The sequence below is a fragment of the Rhinolophus hipposideros genome, assembly GCF_964194185.1.
Source record: "Rhinolophus hipposideros genome assembly, chromosome: 2".
Taxonomy (NCBI): Eukaryota; Metazoa; Chordata; class Mammalia; order Chiroptera; family Rhinolophidae; genus Rhinolophus; species Rhinolophus hipposideros.
In genome coordinates this window covers 39891983-39906576 of record NC_138048.1, presented here as the reverse complement: position 1 = coordinate 39906576, position 14594 = coordinate 39891983, and the positions used below count along the sequence as shown (strand labels likewise).

The 14594-nt window shown below is 35.3% G+C and overlaps 1 protein-coding gene across 13 annotated transcripts in view; it reads right to left on the bottom strand.

Moving 5' to 3' along the window:
• The window catches only part of PHLDB2 (pleckstrin homology like domain family B member 2), a 241156-nt gene that overhangs the window by 36373 nt on the left and 190189 nt on the right, over positions 1-14594 (bottom strand). For 7 of the 13 annotated variants that reach the window (XM_081065317.1, XM_081065320.1, XM_081065313.1 and 4 more), the window contains 2 exons: positions 2037-2192; positions 944-1054 (listed from right to left, as the gene is read on the bottom strand). In XM_081065317.1, coding sequence (XP_080921443.1) covers positions 944-1054; positions 2037-2192 — 267 coding nt within the window. Of the gene's footprint in view, positions 1-943; positions 1055-2036; positions 2193-7628; positions 7758-14594 lie in introns of all 13 variants that reach the window. The other 6 variants (XM_081065311.1, XM_081065318.1, XM_081065322.1 and 3 more) reach the window with 1 other exon arrangement.

The window sequence follows — 14594 nt, the reverse complement described above, 5'->3', positions numbered from 1 at the left end:
TCATCAATGTTAACTTTTGGTGCCTTATTACTGAAATTAGACTAGGGATCATATCAGGGAATCAGGTTGCAGTTTGGGCAAAGGAATCCCTTTCCCTGTAGCCATGTTAGGTGCTGGGACGTAGACACAGTCCATTTGATGAGGGGGATCTTGCCACCCGTGAGGGAGTATCTACCTAGCCAATTAAGCTCAACTAAACCTAATGTGTCATTTGCCAAGAAGATCCACACACAAATAATTGGAGCTTAAAACACCAGTGCAGCTGAGCCAAAATGGTGGACAGCTGTAAAAAGAACAGAACATATTTTACCTATTTGATGAAAAGTAAAAGAAAATCAGAAAACATTCAAAATTTTAAAAAGAAAAAGAAAAAAAAATCAGAAAACATTCAAATTTTTCATAGTTGAATTTTTAAAAAGAAAATCAGAAAACACTCAAATTTTTTTTGAAAGAAAATCAGAAAACATTCAAATTTTTTTGAATCATAAAAAGAAAATCAGAAAACATTCAAATTTTTCAGAAATCAGAAAACATTTGAATTTCATTGATTCAATGAAATCAGAAATCAGAAAACATTGATTTTAGAAATCAGAAAACATTTGAATCAGAAAAAAGAAAAAAGAAAATTGGAAAACACTCAAATTTTTTTTGAAAGAAAATCAGAAAACATTCAAATTTTTTATATTGAATTTTCACACTGTGAAAAAGCATGGAAAAAAAAAATCCTTGCTTATTTTCTGAATTACAGTTAGTCCTTGTTCAGTCCTTCCCAGAACAATAGCTTATTAATGTGGAGGATTCAATAAAAATGTATGTTAAAAAGTCTTTCTGAAATCACGATCCACTATTCACTATTAAAAGGCATTTGCTTTGAAGGAAGCAACTTTCCCCTAAGTTGAAACCTGTGTTTTATTGCAACCAGTGCTGAAAAGGAAATACTTACTCTTTGCAGCATCATTATTAAATTATTCTTTTCTTTCACAAAATGGTCTTGTTCTCTCTGAGCCTGCTGGACAATGTGATTGGCTTGCTTTTTCAATGCAGAAATTTTTTCCTGGAGGGAAAAAAAGATGAGCACGAAAGATGCACATTAGACATTCAAAATTTTGCCAGTCTGTCCTGGGAAGGGGAAAAGAAGTGGCTGGAATAACAGTGACCGTATTTTCAATGATGGTTGGCAGTGATTATTACCCGGAGACTGTGTTGTGGCGGTTTCTTTGACCTGCCAAGCTCACAGCTTTTCTTTACCTAAGACTAATACAGTTGAAGTGATTTAAAACCTATTTGAAGAACTCAGAAGTCAACAGGGAACTTTGTTTTAGACTATAAATGAATTTTTGACATCATCTTGGGAGACAACTCATGGCAAAAAAACAAGGGACTTCTTAATTTAAATTGAGAGCTTAAGAAGTCACCTTCTCCTCCTCCCTTCTCTCAATTTTATGGGTTTAATACAGAATGCTGTGGTGTGATTTTAAATTCTGTAACAAGAATTGAATTCTGGTCTGGACATCTGGGTGCTAGGAGTCGGGTAAAGTCAGGACTCCTGTGCACAGCATTGCACAGGGCTCTGGGGCTGTTTCTAATAGTGACAAGCTATCAGGCAGCGTTGGGAACTATTGAGTAATGGACACAGAGGAAATTCCCAAACAGACTTTGTTCATGCAGTTATTCTGCATCTAGTTACTATAATTGCAAAAGGAAGTAATTTAAAACAAATACCTAAATTTCTAATATTCTCTGCCTTGGTTTTCACATAAAATAAAATATTGGCTATTATTCATAAATGCATCTACAGCATTAAGTAACAACGACTGTAATATGTCTCAGTTTATCTAGTTTGGAGCACTATTTGGCACATAGATGGCAGGCTCCACAAACTGCCAAATGTGTATGTGATTAAACACACAGAGATATTCGGATGTAATGTCAAGATAGGTAGACAGACACACGCTTCAGCTATGGTAATGACTATCACTGCCACATAGAGAAGTACGTTTTGATTTTTTACATTGAATGACACCTGGGAAAAGTACCTTTCTAGTTACAATATTCCTTTGATATTCAGCCACTTCACGCAGGAGCTGTTGGGTCAGGTTCTCCTTTTCCTCATCCAGACGGCTCTCATGTTCAAGCTGCTGGAATTCGAGGTCTTCAAAGTGTTTGCTCTCCACATCCAACAGGTCAGCATCCTTTGGAGAAAAGGAAATGAAAACACGATACACCAGGATGGCTGCCACCTTCTTAATGTGAAGAAAAATTATGAAAAGCGAACAGTACAAAATATCTTTCCAATCATAACACTGACCACAGTTAAACTATGAAAATCCTCTCTTTTGGAATTCTCCCATAAAGCAGAGACTTATTGGAATTGAAAGGGACTGGTGGTATGGGGAGGGACACATTTATTTCACCATTGGCTTTAGACTGCTCTGTGGATATAGAAATTCGTGTTTTCAATCTGCAAGGAGGCTTGAAAATGGATCATGAAGTATAAAAAAAACTCAGGAAACAACCTAAATATTATCTACGGACCAATGTGTGACAGTTTCTTGAGAAAATTTCTGTTTTCCACAAATTTCCATAAAATGAGACTTTAGTATATAGATTAAACTCAAGATTCCAAAGTTGTTGACTATAAAAAAATATTTTAAAAGTTGGCATACATAACAGACCAGAGGCCTGTAAGAGGGATATATGTATCCCAAATGGCATACAACACAATCCACTGTGACGTGAAGAGAAAATATTAGACTTTATTTATATTTACATGTAGTTTTTTCTTTCTTTTTTGTTTTTACAATTTCTCAATAAATTTTCCTTAATGTACATAGAGTAATATATGTACTTTATTTAAAGCAAATAAATATTTTTGAGCATGCATAAGTATATCTGTGATCTATATAACGTATATATAGACATGTATGTTCAAATAATTTAATTGAAGGGAGACGTAATAAAAAATATTTGGAGATTGGGATTCTTAAACTGGGCTTCTGTGAATCCCTGACAATTGTTTACAAATCTTTTTAAGAATGGAACCACAGCTTTCATCAGTCACAAAGAGTGACTCAAAAGATTATGCACCGCTATTCTGTGGATAATCTTGAGGATGTTTAAGAAAGATCAGAAATCATAAAAATCAGATGGTCTGCACTCTCCAACCTATATGATGCCTGCAGACAGGAATAAATCTGCAGCTGTGCAGAAATAGGTGCGTGTTGTATAACTTATTTTCCAATCTACTTTTTCTTAAAATACTCATCCCCTACACATACAAATCTACAGTATGTATAGATTTTTAAAAATACAGAGGGTGCCAAAAAATGTATACACATTTTAAGAAAGGAAAAAACTGTATTAAAATTGTAATACTCAACATATACCAATAACAAAAGACGAATATAAGTCGTGTGTATACATATTTTTGGCACCCCGGTGTATAATTTACAAAGGAAAGGAAGAGACAACTGGACTATGTGGCTCATAGCTCTACATAGGTAAAAGAACCAGGGCATTTTTTTTTAATTAAAACATATAAGAGTTGGAAAAAGTTGGAAAAATAAACACATGATAAATTAGATCTATATCAGTATTTAACCCCACCCGCCTCCTGGTTTTCATGCAAGTGATAAATTAAGTCTTTCAATTAAATGGAATGTATTTTTATTTTATGGAATGAATTTTATTCTGGGGATGATTCATAGAAGAACTATTAGCTACCACGTAACCATGTAATTACAACAACACTATAGCAACGAGGTTATTATGTCAACACAGAGAGTGGGTTCTTAAAGCTTAAGAACAGGAAAAACAATTTCAAAAACTTATATATCATTTAAAACTTCTTTACATTTTAATTGGCCAAATAAAATTTTGGTTTCGGTTTCAAGTTATTGGGTGACATTTCAAATTTATCAGACATTTCATGCTTATAACTTCTAAAGAAATTAATGTACTCAGACCAAATCTAGTCACTACTGAAAGAATTAAACAACTCAAGTAGTATGTCTTGAAACAAGATACCTATAGTTTGGAAATAATACATTAGCTGATATATTTATTCATACAGGCATACACACTCATTTTTAAGGTCTTTCTATTAAGCTTGGTTAGTATGTAAAAGTTACTGAGACAGAAACTTAATAACCCCCTTTTTTTCAGTTTATAAATAATCTATATTCAAAGTGGATACATGGCTCACTATATATGCTCACTACATATCTAGTCCGTAGCTCACTCCACATCTGGTTAATATGCAACATTCTCTTTCAACTTCATGAAGGTCACAGAGTCACTGATTTATTTGTAGTAAATATTTAAACCACTGCATGGATATAATAGTATACTAGGAAGGAAAGTTGAAAACTAAAGCTAAACTCAGCACTCAGATTCCACTGGTGTAATCATCTGATCAAGTTATCTAACCATTAAAATGTGTGTGTATACAATTACACTGTGAAAGAAAAACAACTTGGGAGGGGGAAAAAAGACTTTTAAAAGGTATTAGATAAGAATAAGAATTCATAGGATGAATTTGGGTGCACAAGAAATTTAATTGAGTACAGAATAACATATACAGAAAGCTCAAAGGCAAGTGTATGACTAATTGAATGAAAATTTTAATTAAACCTCACTCACTAAAAGAACGTTACAAATCTCTACTGGCTGACAAACTCAAGGTCAGGTGTGAAAGGAACTAAAACAGCTCACTAAAGAAAATTCAATGCAAATCCTTTTTTTCTTTCCAATAACTTTTTTGAGAATTAGCTGGCAGAGTTTACATGTAGATCTTTATGTTTTCTTTGCCTAGGTGAGCGACAGAAAGAAGAGAATAGAAATGGTATGGCCCAGAGAGATTCAAGTAATCTATGACAGTTCAAGGCCAAGTCTGAAAGCAAATTTAAATGGAGCGCGGGATTTGTTAACATTCCTCCATCTTATGTACTATATTCAATCCCTTTAACTGCATAGTTTTGGAATTTGGAAAAAGACAATGGCACAATGGTACATCTAGTACTACATCCTCATTTTATATATGAGGATATTGAGGCCCATTGAGGTTGAAGGACTCGTCCAAGATTAAATGATAAATTGATTGTAGAATCAGTGAGAAAAAAAGTTCTAATTGTATCACCGAGATTAAAAAAAAAAAATCAAGAGACTAAAATCAACCGGTCAGCAGAGTAAATATCAAAAGCACAAGAAAACTTTCCTAGCCAGCTGCATACAATAGTGAAACCTATCCCGGCAAATGAAAGACACATTTAACTTCAGCTTTCTTTTCTACACTATTTGTATCCCAGGGAACAACGGGATTGGTGAGCTCATATAAACTACATACAACTGCAGACCATGAAATCAACATTAGATGAAAACTGTATTCTGACTCTAAAGCAATGATTTAGAGGTAAGGAACCTAGTCATAAATCCATAGTGTTGTATGCACAAAATCATTCTACAATTTCAACTTAAGTATTTGAGACAACATACAGTTTAAGAAAATGATGTTCCTCCTATTCATTTATTTTTTATTTTGTATAACTTGCCTTCTAATGAAGTTTGTTGTAATAAAATCAACTTTATTGAATCTAGTTAAAATGCCCTGGGGAAAACTTTATAATAAATTGGTATTTTGAAGTGTTCTTAGTATGAATGGACTTCTCATGAAATTAGCAAACTTTTTACTGATTAAGCCAAAGGACTGATGAGGTCTTACTCTGGTCATCATTCCTGAAAAATAGAATTAGTAACACCTTTTAATATCAGGTAAACAGAAGCTACCACAAGCCAGTTATCTCTCCTAAGGAAAGGGGTTTTAAGATAAGAATTTTCACTCTGCTTGGGGAGGAAGAGGAAGGAGTCTTTGCTTTCGATTAGTGGGATAGGCTGTCTGCACCGTTTCCTTTCCTCTTTTTTACTCAAACTCATTAGGACATATACAAATTTCTGCTACAGAAGTTATCCTACAGAGATATCCTATAGATTGAGAAAGCAGTAATTATTTACATCAACCTGAGTCCAGGTTATTAGTAGAATCTACCAATTGTTATAAACATTTGTATTCTTTATAATACAAATATTTATAACAATTGCTTCAATGTTTATAAAGAATCCAAATAATAATTGGATAACTAGAGAAAAAGAAGAACGAGATATATAACTATGCTGCTGATTCAAAATAAAGTATTACAACTGGGTAAAACTTTAGTAATAAGGAAAGTTTAAAACAGTAAACAAATATAAAAATCAGTTTCCCAACCTCTTTTATGAATGGGCATAAACACAAACAAATGATAAACTTTCTTAATCATTTTTACCACAAGATTTCCAGAGAACTGTGACAGTGCTGGACAAGAAGTTTTATCTTCTTACAGCAAATTTAGCTTACACGATAAAATGAGTAAAGAGGAAAAAACATGGCTGGAACTTTCTTTGATCCAACATTGTAAGAAATAAAAAAATATTAAAACTGTTATGCTGCAGTTTAAACTCTGTGCATTTGGCATTTTTAAGATGCTTTCAACCTCTGCAATAACATTAGAAAGTCTTAACTAAGTTTTCATAACTTAATGATACTCAAGGCATCAAATATTTTTGTATTAAAGGTCATCTTGAATATTTTCAAGGGTAGGCTTTCTTAAGTGATTTGTTTTTCAATTTTCCTATTGCCAAGAAGGTACAGACATACGGACATGAATGAAACTAGCCTTCTTTTCTACTCACATGGAATCGTAAATTATGAGTCACTCAGGACTGATCATTATTACATGATTCCTTTAGAAGTCCCAGACTCTTAACGACTGCTTCCCCAGGGTCACAATTTATTTGGGCTATTGTTTAGAGAAAACAGCTCAGTTGTCTATAAAATGGTAAGTGGGCTTGCCAGTGATTGTGAAACTATCCACATAGGAAATCTTGTTTTCAGAAGATGGCCAAGTTAAACACTGCCAGCATCAAGGATGGGAGGATAACCCGATCAAGTTCAAATAGAAGGTCTATGCTGCCCTAAGGTTTTAAAAACCATGCAGCTCATATGAGAAGATGTTGAGGACATTAGTACTGCCCTGCATCTTGGGTCTGGGTGTTTGATTGTGCTAATGAGTTCAATGTCATAAGAAGCAGAAAGAAATGAGTTCAATGTCACTAAGCAGCAGAAAGAAAAAGAAAAACAAAATGAAAAGTGATGGTGGGAGCAAATCAAAGAATGGGGTAATTTTTGAACAAGAGTATAAAATCAAGCTAAGAAAACAAACATTGAAGGGTAAATAGTACTCAGATGCAGCAGAGAATGGGGGGAGGAGGGGACCCCAGGAGATGTCAGTTGATTTAAGTGTTACAATCTTAGTGATGGTTACATGTCAGGAATTGCTCTCTTTGGTTACAAAGAATGACTCCAGAAATGTTTTTGAATTATAAACTAGGTAAAGGATTCTAACAATGAATTTTTAACTGATTAGCATGAAATTATACATGTCAGCATGCATATTTCTATTTAAAAAGTATCTAATGACCAGAACTTATGCAAATTTATAGTATGTGAAGAAGGACGTCAGAGGAAAGTGGAACTTAATTGAGAAAAACAAAAAAACCATAAAACAGCTGGCACATTCCTGTTTGCTACTGACCCTCTTCAGTTGTTGCTGTAACTGTTCCCTCATGGACTCAGGACAATTGTCCAGCTGGGTCTTCTGCTCGGAGTAAAGCTCCTGAAGCCTCTCTAGTTTTTCCCTTTCAGCATCAAGCTTTACCTTCTCCTGAAGTTCAGAAATCAGAAAATAGAAGAATAGAAATTACCTTCACACCTAAGCAGGCGTTAGTGAACATTTCCCAAGGATAACACAAACAAGTAAACACAAACTCTAGATATCCTACAAACGTGGAAACATATCTTGTTAGTGGCCAGGATAAGGCGTATAAGTGGAAGTAAAGACAAGGAACCCCATTTCTGTATTCTCAAAACATAGTCTACTTCATTGGGTATTGTCAATGACCCCCATTCTTCCTTCCTGCCACCGTCTTACAAAAGCAGGGGAAACAGTGGTAATGTTGGTCCATGGTCAACAAAGAACAAAAGAAATACTAACTGAATTCATAAGATAGCCTTGCAGAGTTACTTGGGCAGAAAACCAGACAAAGAAAAGCAAGCATATACCTCAAGTACTGTGGTAGCCCAATTTGCTCTAGCATTTGTTAGGCAAGCTTTGGAAATTATTGAAATTTTGTTCCCAGGTCAGAGGCAGGCTAGGTGGTCTGGTTGACACCCCAGTCATCTGAAATAGTTCTAGCTATTTGGTAAACTTCAGAGCTTAAGCAATTAGAAAATCTGATTGCAAAGACAGCATCTAATTCAGAGGCCGAGAGAGAGCTAGTAAAAATGCAAGACTGATGAAACAGCAAGAGGAAGGTAAATCAGGCAGCTCAGAGACACCAAAAGTGTGATGTTTACTATGGAGATAAAGGCTTCTCTACAGTGACTGACAAAAAATAATTAATTGAAACATAGACTGTAAAAAAGCAAAAAGCAAAAAACAAGAAAAAGAAAAAAAGAGCAGATCACTCAGGAGTCAGAGAATAGAAGAACAGAAGAGAAGGGAAAAGATAACACTAACCCCTCCTCAGTCGCACACTCCAAAGTGACCCTAGACATTCTCCAGTGTATAATAGGCAAAAACTGTAATACAGTGATTACATGGCCTTACAATGTCACTTCGTAAATTGAGAGACAAAACAAAACTTCAATCTGTTTAGTGCCAGTCTTTCCAACTTGTATAATACTCTGAACCCTTGAAGTCAATGTTAGATTTGATCCTCTCCTTGGAGTCAATTTTAGATTTGATCCTCTCCCTGGGTAACACTCTCAGCCTAAAGAAAAGCACTTTATGAAGCACTATCACAGTCTGACCCTCAATAAGCAAAATGCTACCACCTTACTTTCCTTCGTTCACTCTATGTGAATTGGGAGAAATAAAATTAGCTTCTACACATATATTTTTAAAGGCTGAAGCTCTGACACAGTCCTATAGAAGTATACTTACTATAACTTCTTCATCCAAATGGCCATGATTTCCTGTGTAAACATATATTTACATTCTTTATAAAAGCTATTATGGTTTAAGTCCAAATCGATATGATATCATTACTTATACCAATTCACATGAGTCTCCATTTTTGGCTTAAATTTGAAAATTTCAGAGGCATTTTAGACATGTATATTGTGATTTAAAAATGCATTTTTCCCTCAAAATGATTACATATACAAGTCATAATACTGAGAATCCTGTTTCATATATCAATCTAAAAATGATTCCACAACTTAAAGCTTAGCAGGCTGCAAAGACGGTGTCTTCATCTTTAATGGTACGTTGGCTCACTGGGCACATCTATTGTGCAGGAATTGGAGAAAGCAATGACATCGTCCACAGAAAAAAGGATTCTCAAGTGCTAATTCAGAGTAAAACTGAATATACTAATCGTACCGGTTAGATTTAATCTTTAGTTTCAGAATTCATATTTTTTTCCCCGTAATAAAACCAGCAATACAGAACACCTGTTGTCTTTTGGCTAAGAAAATGTGTTATTTCCTGTGTGTGCAGATCCAATACTACCCTGTTTACACAGCAAAATAATTTTATCCGAAGAGCTCTATTTCTATCGTAGATACAATATCACCATATTTTGCAGCAATTCTAGTTCCAAACAGAAAGTTAAACAAATAAAAAAAACGATTCATTCTAATTAAATACCATTATGTTCAAAGCCCTAAAATTTAAAGTTATATGTGATAGAAAACACTGATACAACATTTGATAATATGAAAAGGCACTGGCCTAAACCCCAGGTCTCGGTCTGAAGAAATCATCAAATGATTCCTCTGATGCTCTAATTTTTTTACGGTCAATAATAAGTACCAATAAACAACTGATAAAAAAATACCTTATGTTTACATAGTGCCTTCCTTCTGAGGTGCTCAAAACGTTTCGCAATTCCATACAAGGGAGCGGTTAGAAGAATTATGCAAGCAGGCACCATCAGAACCTTTTGCAGCTTCTCTGTGGTTTGTCAGTAAGGCTGTGACCACTACCTGGGTCTCAGAGCAAAAGCTCAATGGGGCAACGCTAGGGCAAAGGAAGTAAAGGGGAAGGATGAAAGAAGGACTAGTGACAGGTGGGCCCGGCTATAAATCACAGACTACCAGAGAGGTGATATCACTCCTGCAGGAGTCAGAAGTAGATCCACTCTGAGCCAGAAAGAAATTAATATTTCTCTCTTCTATGTATCACCCAGGAAGTTTTCAAAGGAAAATTAGCTCTGGGCAAGCAGTTAATTAGAGCTGAAAGTATTAGAAAATAGATGGACCAATTAGATGGTGCTCTTGGGTTCAGGGTTTCTTGCTTTTTACATGTAAAATATTAAACTTGAGTGTTACTCTCTTCCCCCAGATTTAAATTGGTAACTTCACCTATTCTAACTACTATAGGCACAATGATATTTTCCAAACACCAAACTGGGAAAGAGTATAACTTTTTTTTAAGATTCATAAGTCTATTTTCAGGAAACAAATGGATTAAAATGAAGCTTTAATATTTTAACAAATTTAACTTTGTTGAAAAAAATAAGATTTCAAGGAATTGGAACGCTCCAGGGAAATACAAGTGTACAAGGGGACATTTATAAAACCAAGAACATTCAGAATGAGACTTCCCTAGAAACATGGCTGCTTCCATCAGCACTGTTCTGGCGTTGACTTGTCCTCCTTTGATGTACTGGCAAAATCCAGTTAGATCACAAATTCATTGCCAGGTTCTGCCTATTTTGTATCTTTAAGAGTGATGTTCCTAAAGTGTATATATGCTGAAGGTAAATTATTCATGGGCAAATGAAAGTAGAAATCAGTATAGGATAAAACCGGTTGTGTATTTGCTTCCCATAGTGAGTTCATTCACTCACTCAATAAATATTTATAAGGGGTCTAGAAGTAGAGAAAAGAGGGAACTTGATGACTGTCCTCATAAAATATAGGCTATTTAGCTTTGTGGTTCTTAGCCCGGACTGTACATTAGAAAAACTTGGAAGAGCTTTTAAATACACTATTACTCAGGTCTCACCTGGTCAGAAAGCCTAGGGCACGAGCATTTTAAAAATTGCTAGCTTTTTTTGTATGCAGCCACGTTGAGAACCACCGACTTAGCCACCCAGGATGATATGAGAAGCAAAGACAGTTAACGACGATTTGATTTTTCTAATGAAGACACAGGATTCTAATACAGGATCCACCAAAACTTGTTCTTAAAACATTTGGTCTTAGCACCTTTACTTCATAATATAAAAAGCTTCTCTTACAAGTATCATTCCAATTGTTTCGTCCCAAATTCTTACATTCAGATTAAATGCCTCAAGTAAACTAAATGAAAAATGAACTGTGAGAGATTCCAATATGCAATATATATTTGGAGAGAAATGATGCAATTCAAATTCAGAAGCAAAATGATTCTCTTCTAACAAACAAATGGTCAGGAGTGGTTATAAGTTTACCTCAAATAATTTTAATTTGTACACAAGAGTGGCAAATAATCTTGAATGAATGTAATAATCCAAGATTTGTTATAGGATCACTTATTTTGCTAGACCTATGGTTAGAAGACAGTAACATAAGTTTCCTCTCTTTTAAGTTGCATTCTTTTTTTTTTTAAAGGAGCAAAGATTTTATTAAAGCTAAAGTACAGCTCTCTTACAAGAGGGGGTACCTGAAACTGGAATGCCCCTTACGTTGTATTCTTGAAGAAAGGAACTGAAATTTAACTTGTTGACTCTATTTGAATTCCAATACTATACAGAAAATTCTTGAATAGCAATGATAAAATCATTTTATCATATCTAAGCGTGCAATACTTGTGAAACAGATGGTTCAAGGTTACCCTGAAAAAATGCTCACTTTATTAGCTTGTATGGTTGCTAGATAAAGTAGAGAATACCCAGTTAAATTTGAATTTCAGATGAACAACAAATTATCTTTTAATGTAAATCTCTCCCAAATAATACACGAGACATAATAACACCAAAAAATTACTCTGTTTATCTGAAATTCAAATTTAATTGAGCATCATGTACACACACAGAAACACAGACATAGACACACACACACACACACACACACACACACACACACACAGCTAAATGTGGCAACCTTATTAGCTTGATAAGATTTTCTTAAAAATTAAGATCCATCTTTGTAACTTCCAAACTGCTTAGCACAGAATCCAGCACATATTATGTTGCACATACTGCCATGCAGCATGAAACACTGGGTCAGGTTTTGAATAGATACAATGGTGTGTTAAAATTCATCCCTAAGCCATCATTTTTAAGGGCGGGCCATCCAAAATCCTCTCGGTACACCCTGAGAATCCCTTTCACTCTATTTCCTAAAGGCTGTGGTGTTTGCAAGGCGGGCATCCTCCTAGGTTCCTAGATTAGGCAATTGTTTTAGGCCACAAATCACTTATGTGAAATTCGTAAGGCCAAATGTGTTCCAGATTCCAGAAAATTCTGCATTTTAGAGAGGTAATGCAGTTCAGACAGATTACATCACATGGCATTTCCAGTGAGGTCTGGGACAGTGCCCCGTACTTAAGCACATTACTTAGGAATATTCACACCAAGTTTGTGAATATTAATCCAAGTCAGGTTTTGCAACCCACTAAATTTTGGTACCAACCTTACAAAAGGACTTTTTTTCTCTACAAAACTTTTTAGATTTTGGAACTACAGAGGGAAGCCATGGATCTGTGTCAACAGATGGTGATTGTTGAGAACCCATCCTCTGCCTGCCTCTAAGGAGACACATCCTTATATGGCTTTCTCAAGATTTTTTTTTTCCCCTTTGGCTTTGACAATTTAATTACACAATTAATGGATGTTTAGTGTAGAAAATGTTGGAAAATCGTAACACTAAAGATTTATGTAATCAAACAACCACAAGAAAAAATAACCCTAATTTGGAATCCAGTTGATTTAATCCCCATATCTCATAATATGTTTCCACTTCCTTTAACCAGGGAGTTAACTTTGAAATGTAAGAGGCACGGGAAGGGCTGGGTCCCTCTGAACACTGACTGTGACTTGGCAAATGCTCTACACTCAAGAGGCATTAACACTTTGCTGAGGAATTCTGGGCTGGCTCTCAGTCTTCCCCTGACTCTGAAGGAAGAATGGGGAGGGAAGTAACAGGTACTTTGGCAAGACAGTAATGGGGAATAAAATTTAACCATTTAAAATACAATGATATATGCTTAATGTAGAAAAATGAGTCGAATAATTTAAGATTTTATGCAGTAATATGTTGTATGGCGTAGATGAATTTAGTTTCAGTTCACACCTTTAATTGTGTTTCGCTCAGGATGGCTAAAAAAGTATCCTCATCTATCTGTGTGAGGACAGATCCTTAAACAAAAGGCTGGTTTGAGCTTTATGATTATCATGTGGGTAGATGGAAAGATTCTTCAACAAGACTACGGAAGCAGAGCCTTTTTCTTAACCATTTTACTTAAATTCAGTACAACTGACTTTTGATCTTTGGATGCTAAGATAATTCCAAAACAGAGAAAATTGAACAACTATTTTTAGTTTTGAATTCTTAATATACTCAGAAATAGACAAAGATAGGAGGAAAATCTACACAAACAAATGCATATATCTTCTCAGCAATTGCCTCAACTGAGCTACATGGTTCTTGTGGCTTCCCCACTCTCAGTCACCAAGCCCATCAAACTAAAACAGTTTACTACAGCAGAGGTTAACAACCCTCTCTCCTTTCACTCGCCCCACGAAAACATGATGGCGTCTTTGCTTACTGCTTCATCAAATCAACATCCTTTCTGGGTTGATGTTTGAGTCAGACACTTATATTTGTTCAGGGTTTATCCATGTTACTAGAGACTCTATCTGTGATGTGTCCACTGTTGGAGAACACCACAGGAAGGTGGTATTTAGCTCAGAGCCACATGGAAACAAGCTTACTGGTGCTCTTGACAGTGGTGCCCACCCATAAAGGCAGTGAAAGGTCAGCTCACGATGCCGCTACAAAAATGTTCAATAAATATAAAATTGAATACATTGTCACATTTTATATGTATATATAAATATGTCTATAGTTTATATTTTATATGCTAACATATAATACATAATCATCTATAATACATATTAATTCATACTAAATATGTCAAGTAGAATGACAGTTCCCAAATCAGCTAAAGGAAACAACACCAAAGACTGGTCTAGAGAGCCAAGGAAGTGACATTGATAATTTCACACCAGGATTTGAACTCTGACGTGTTACTAAACTTGCTTCCTTATGTCTCCAGGTCTTACCTCCAAAACACTAGAGTCAGGCTGACAGGATGTGCTATTGACATCTGAATCGGAGCTTGCCCAACAGGGATATTTTTCAGGTTTTGGTTTTCTCATTCCACAGTTTATATCTGACAGCCGCAACAGGTGTGTGGAAAAGGAAATGAGATCCAAAAGGGCAAAGGCCACTTCCTCCTTCTGTCTTACGCTCTGGTTCGACTGGCAGTGTGATTACAAGCCCACTG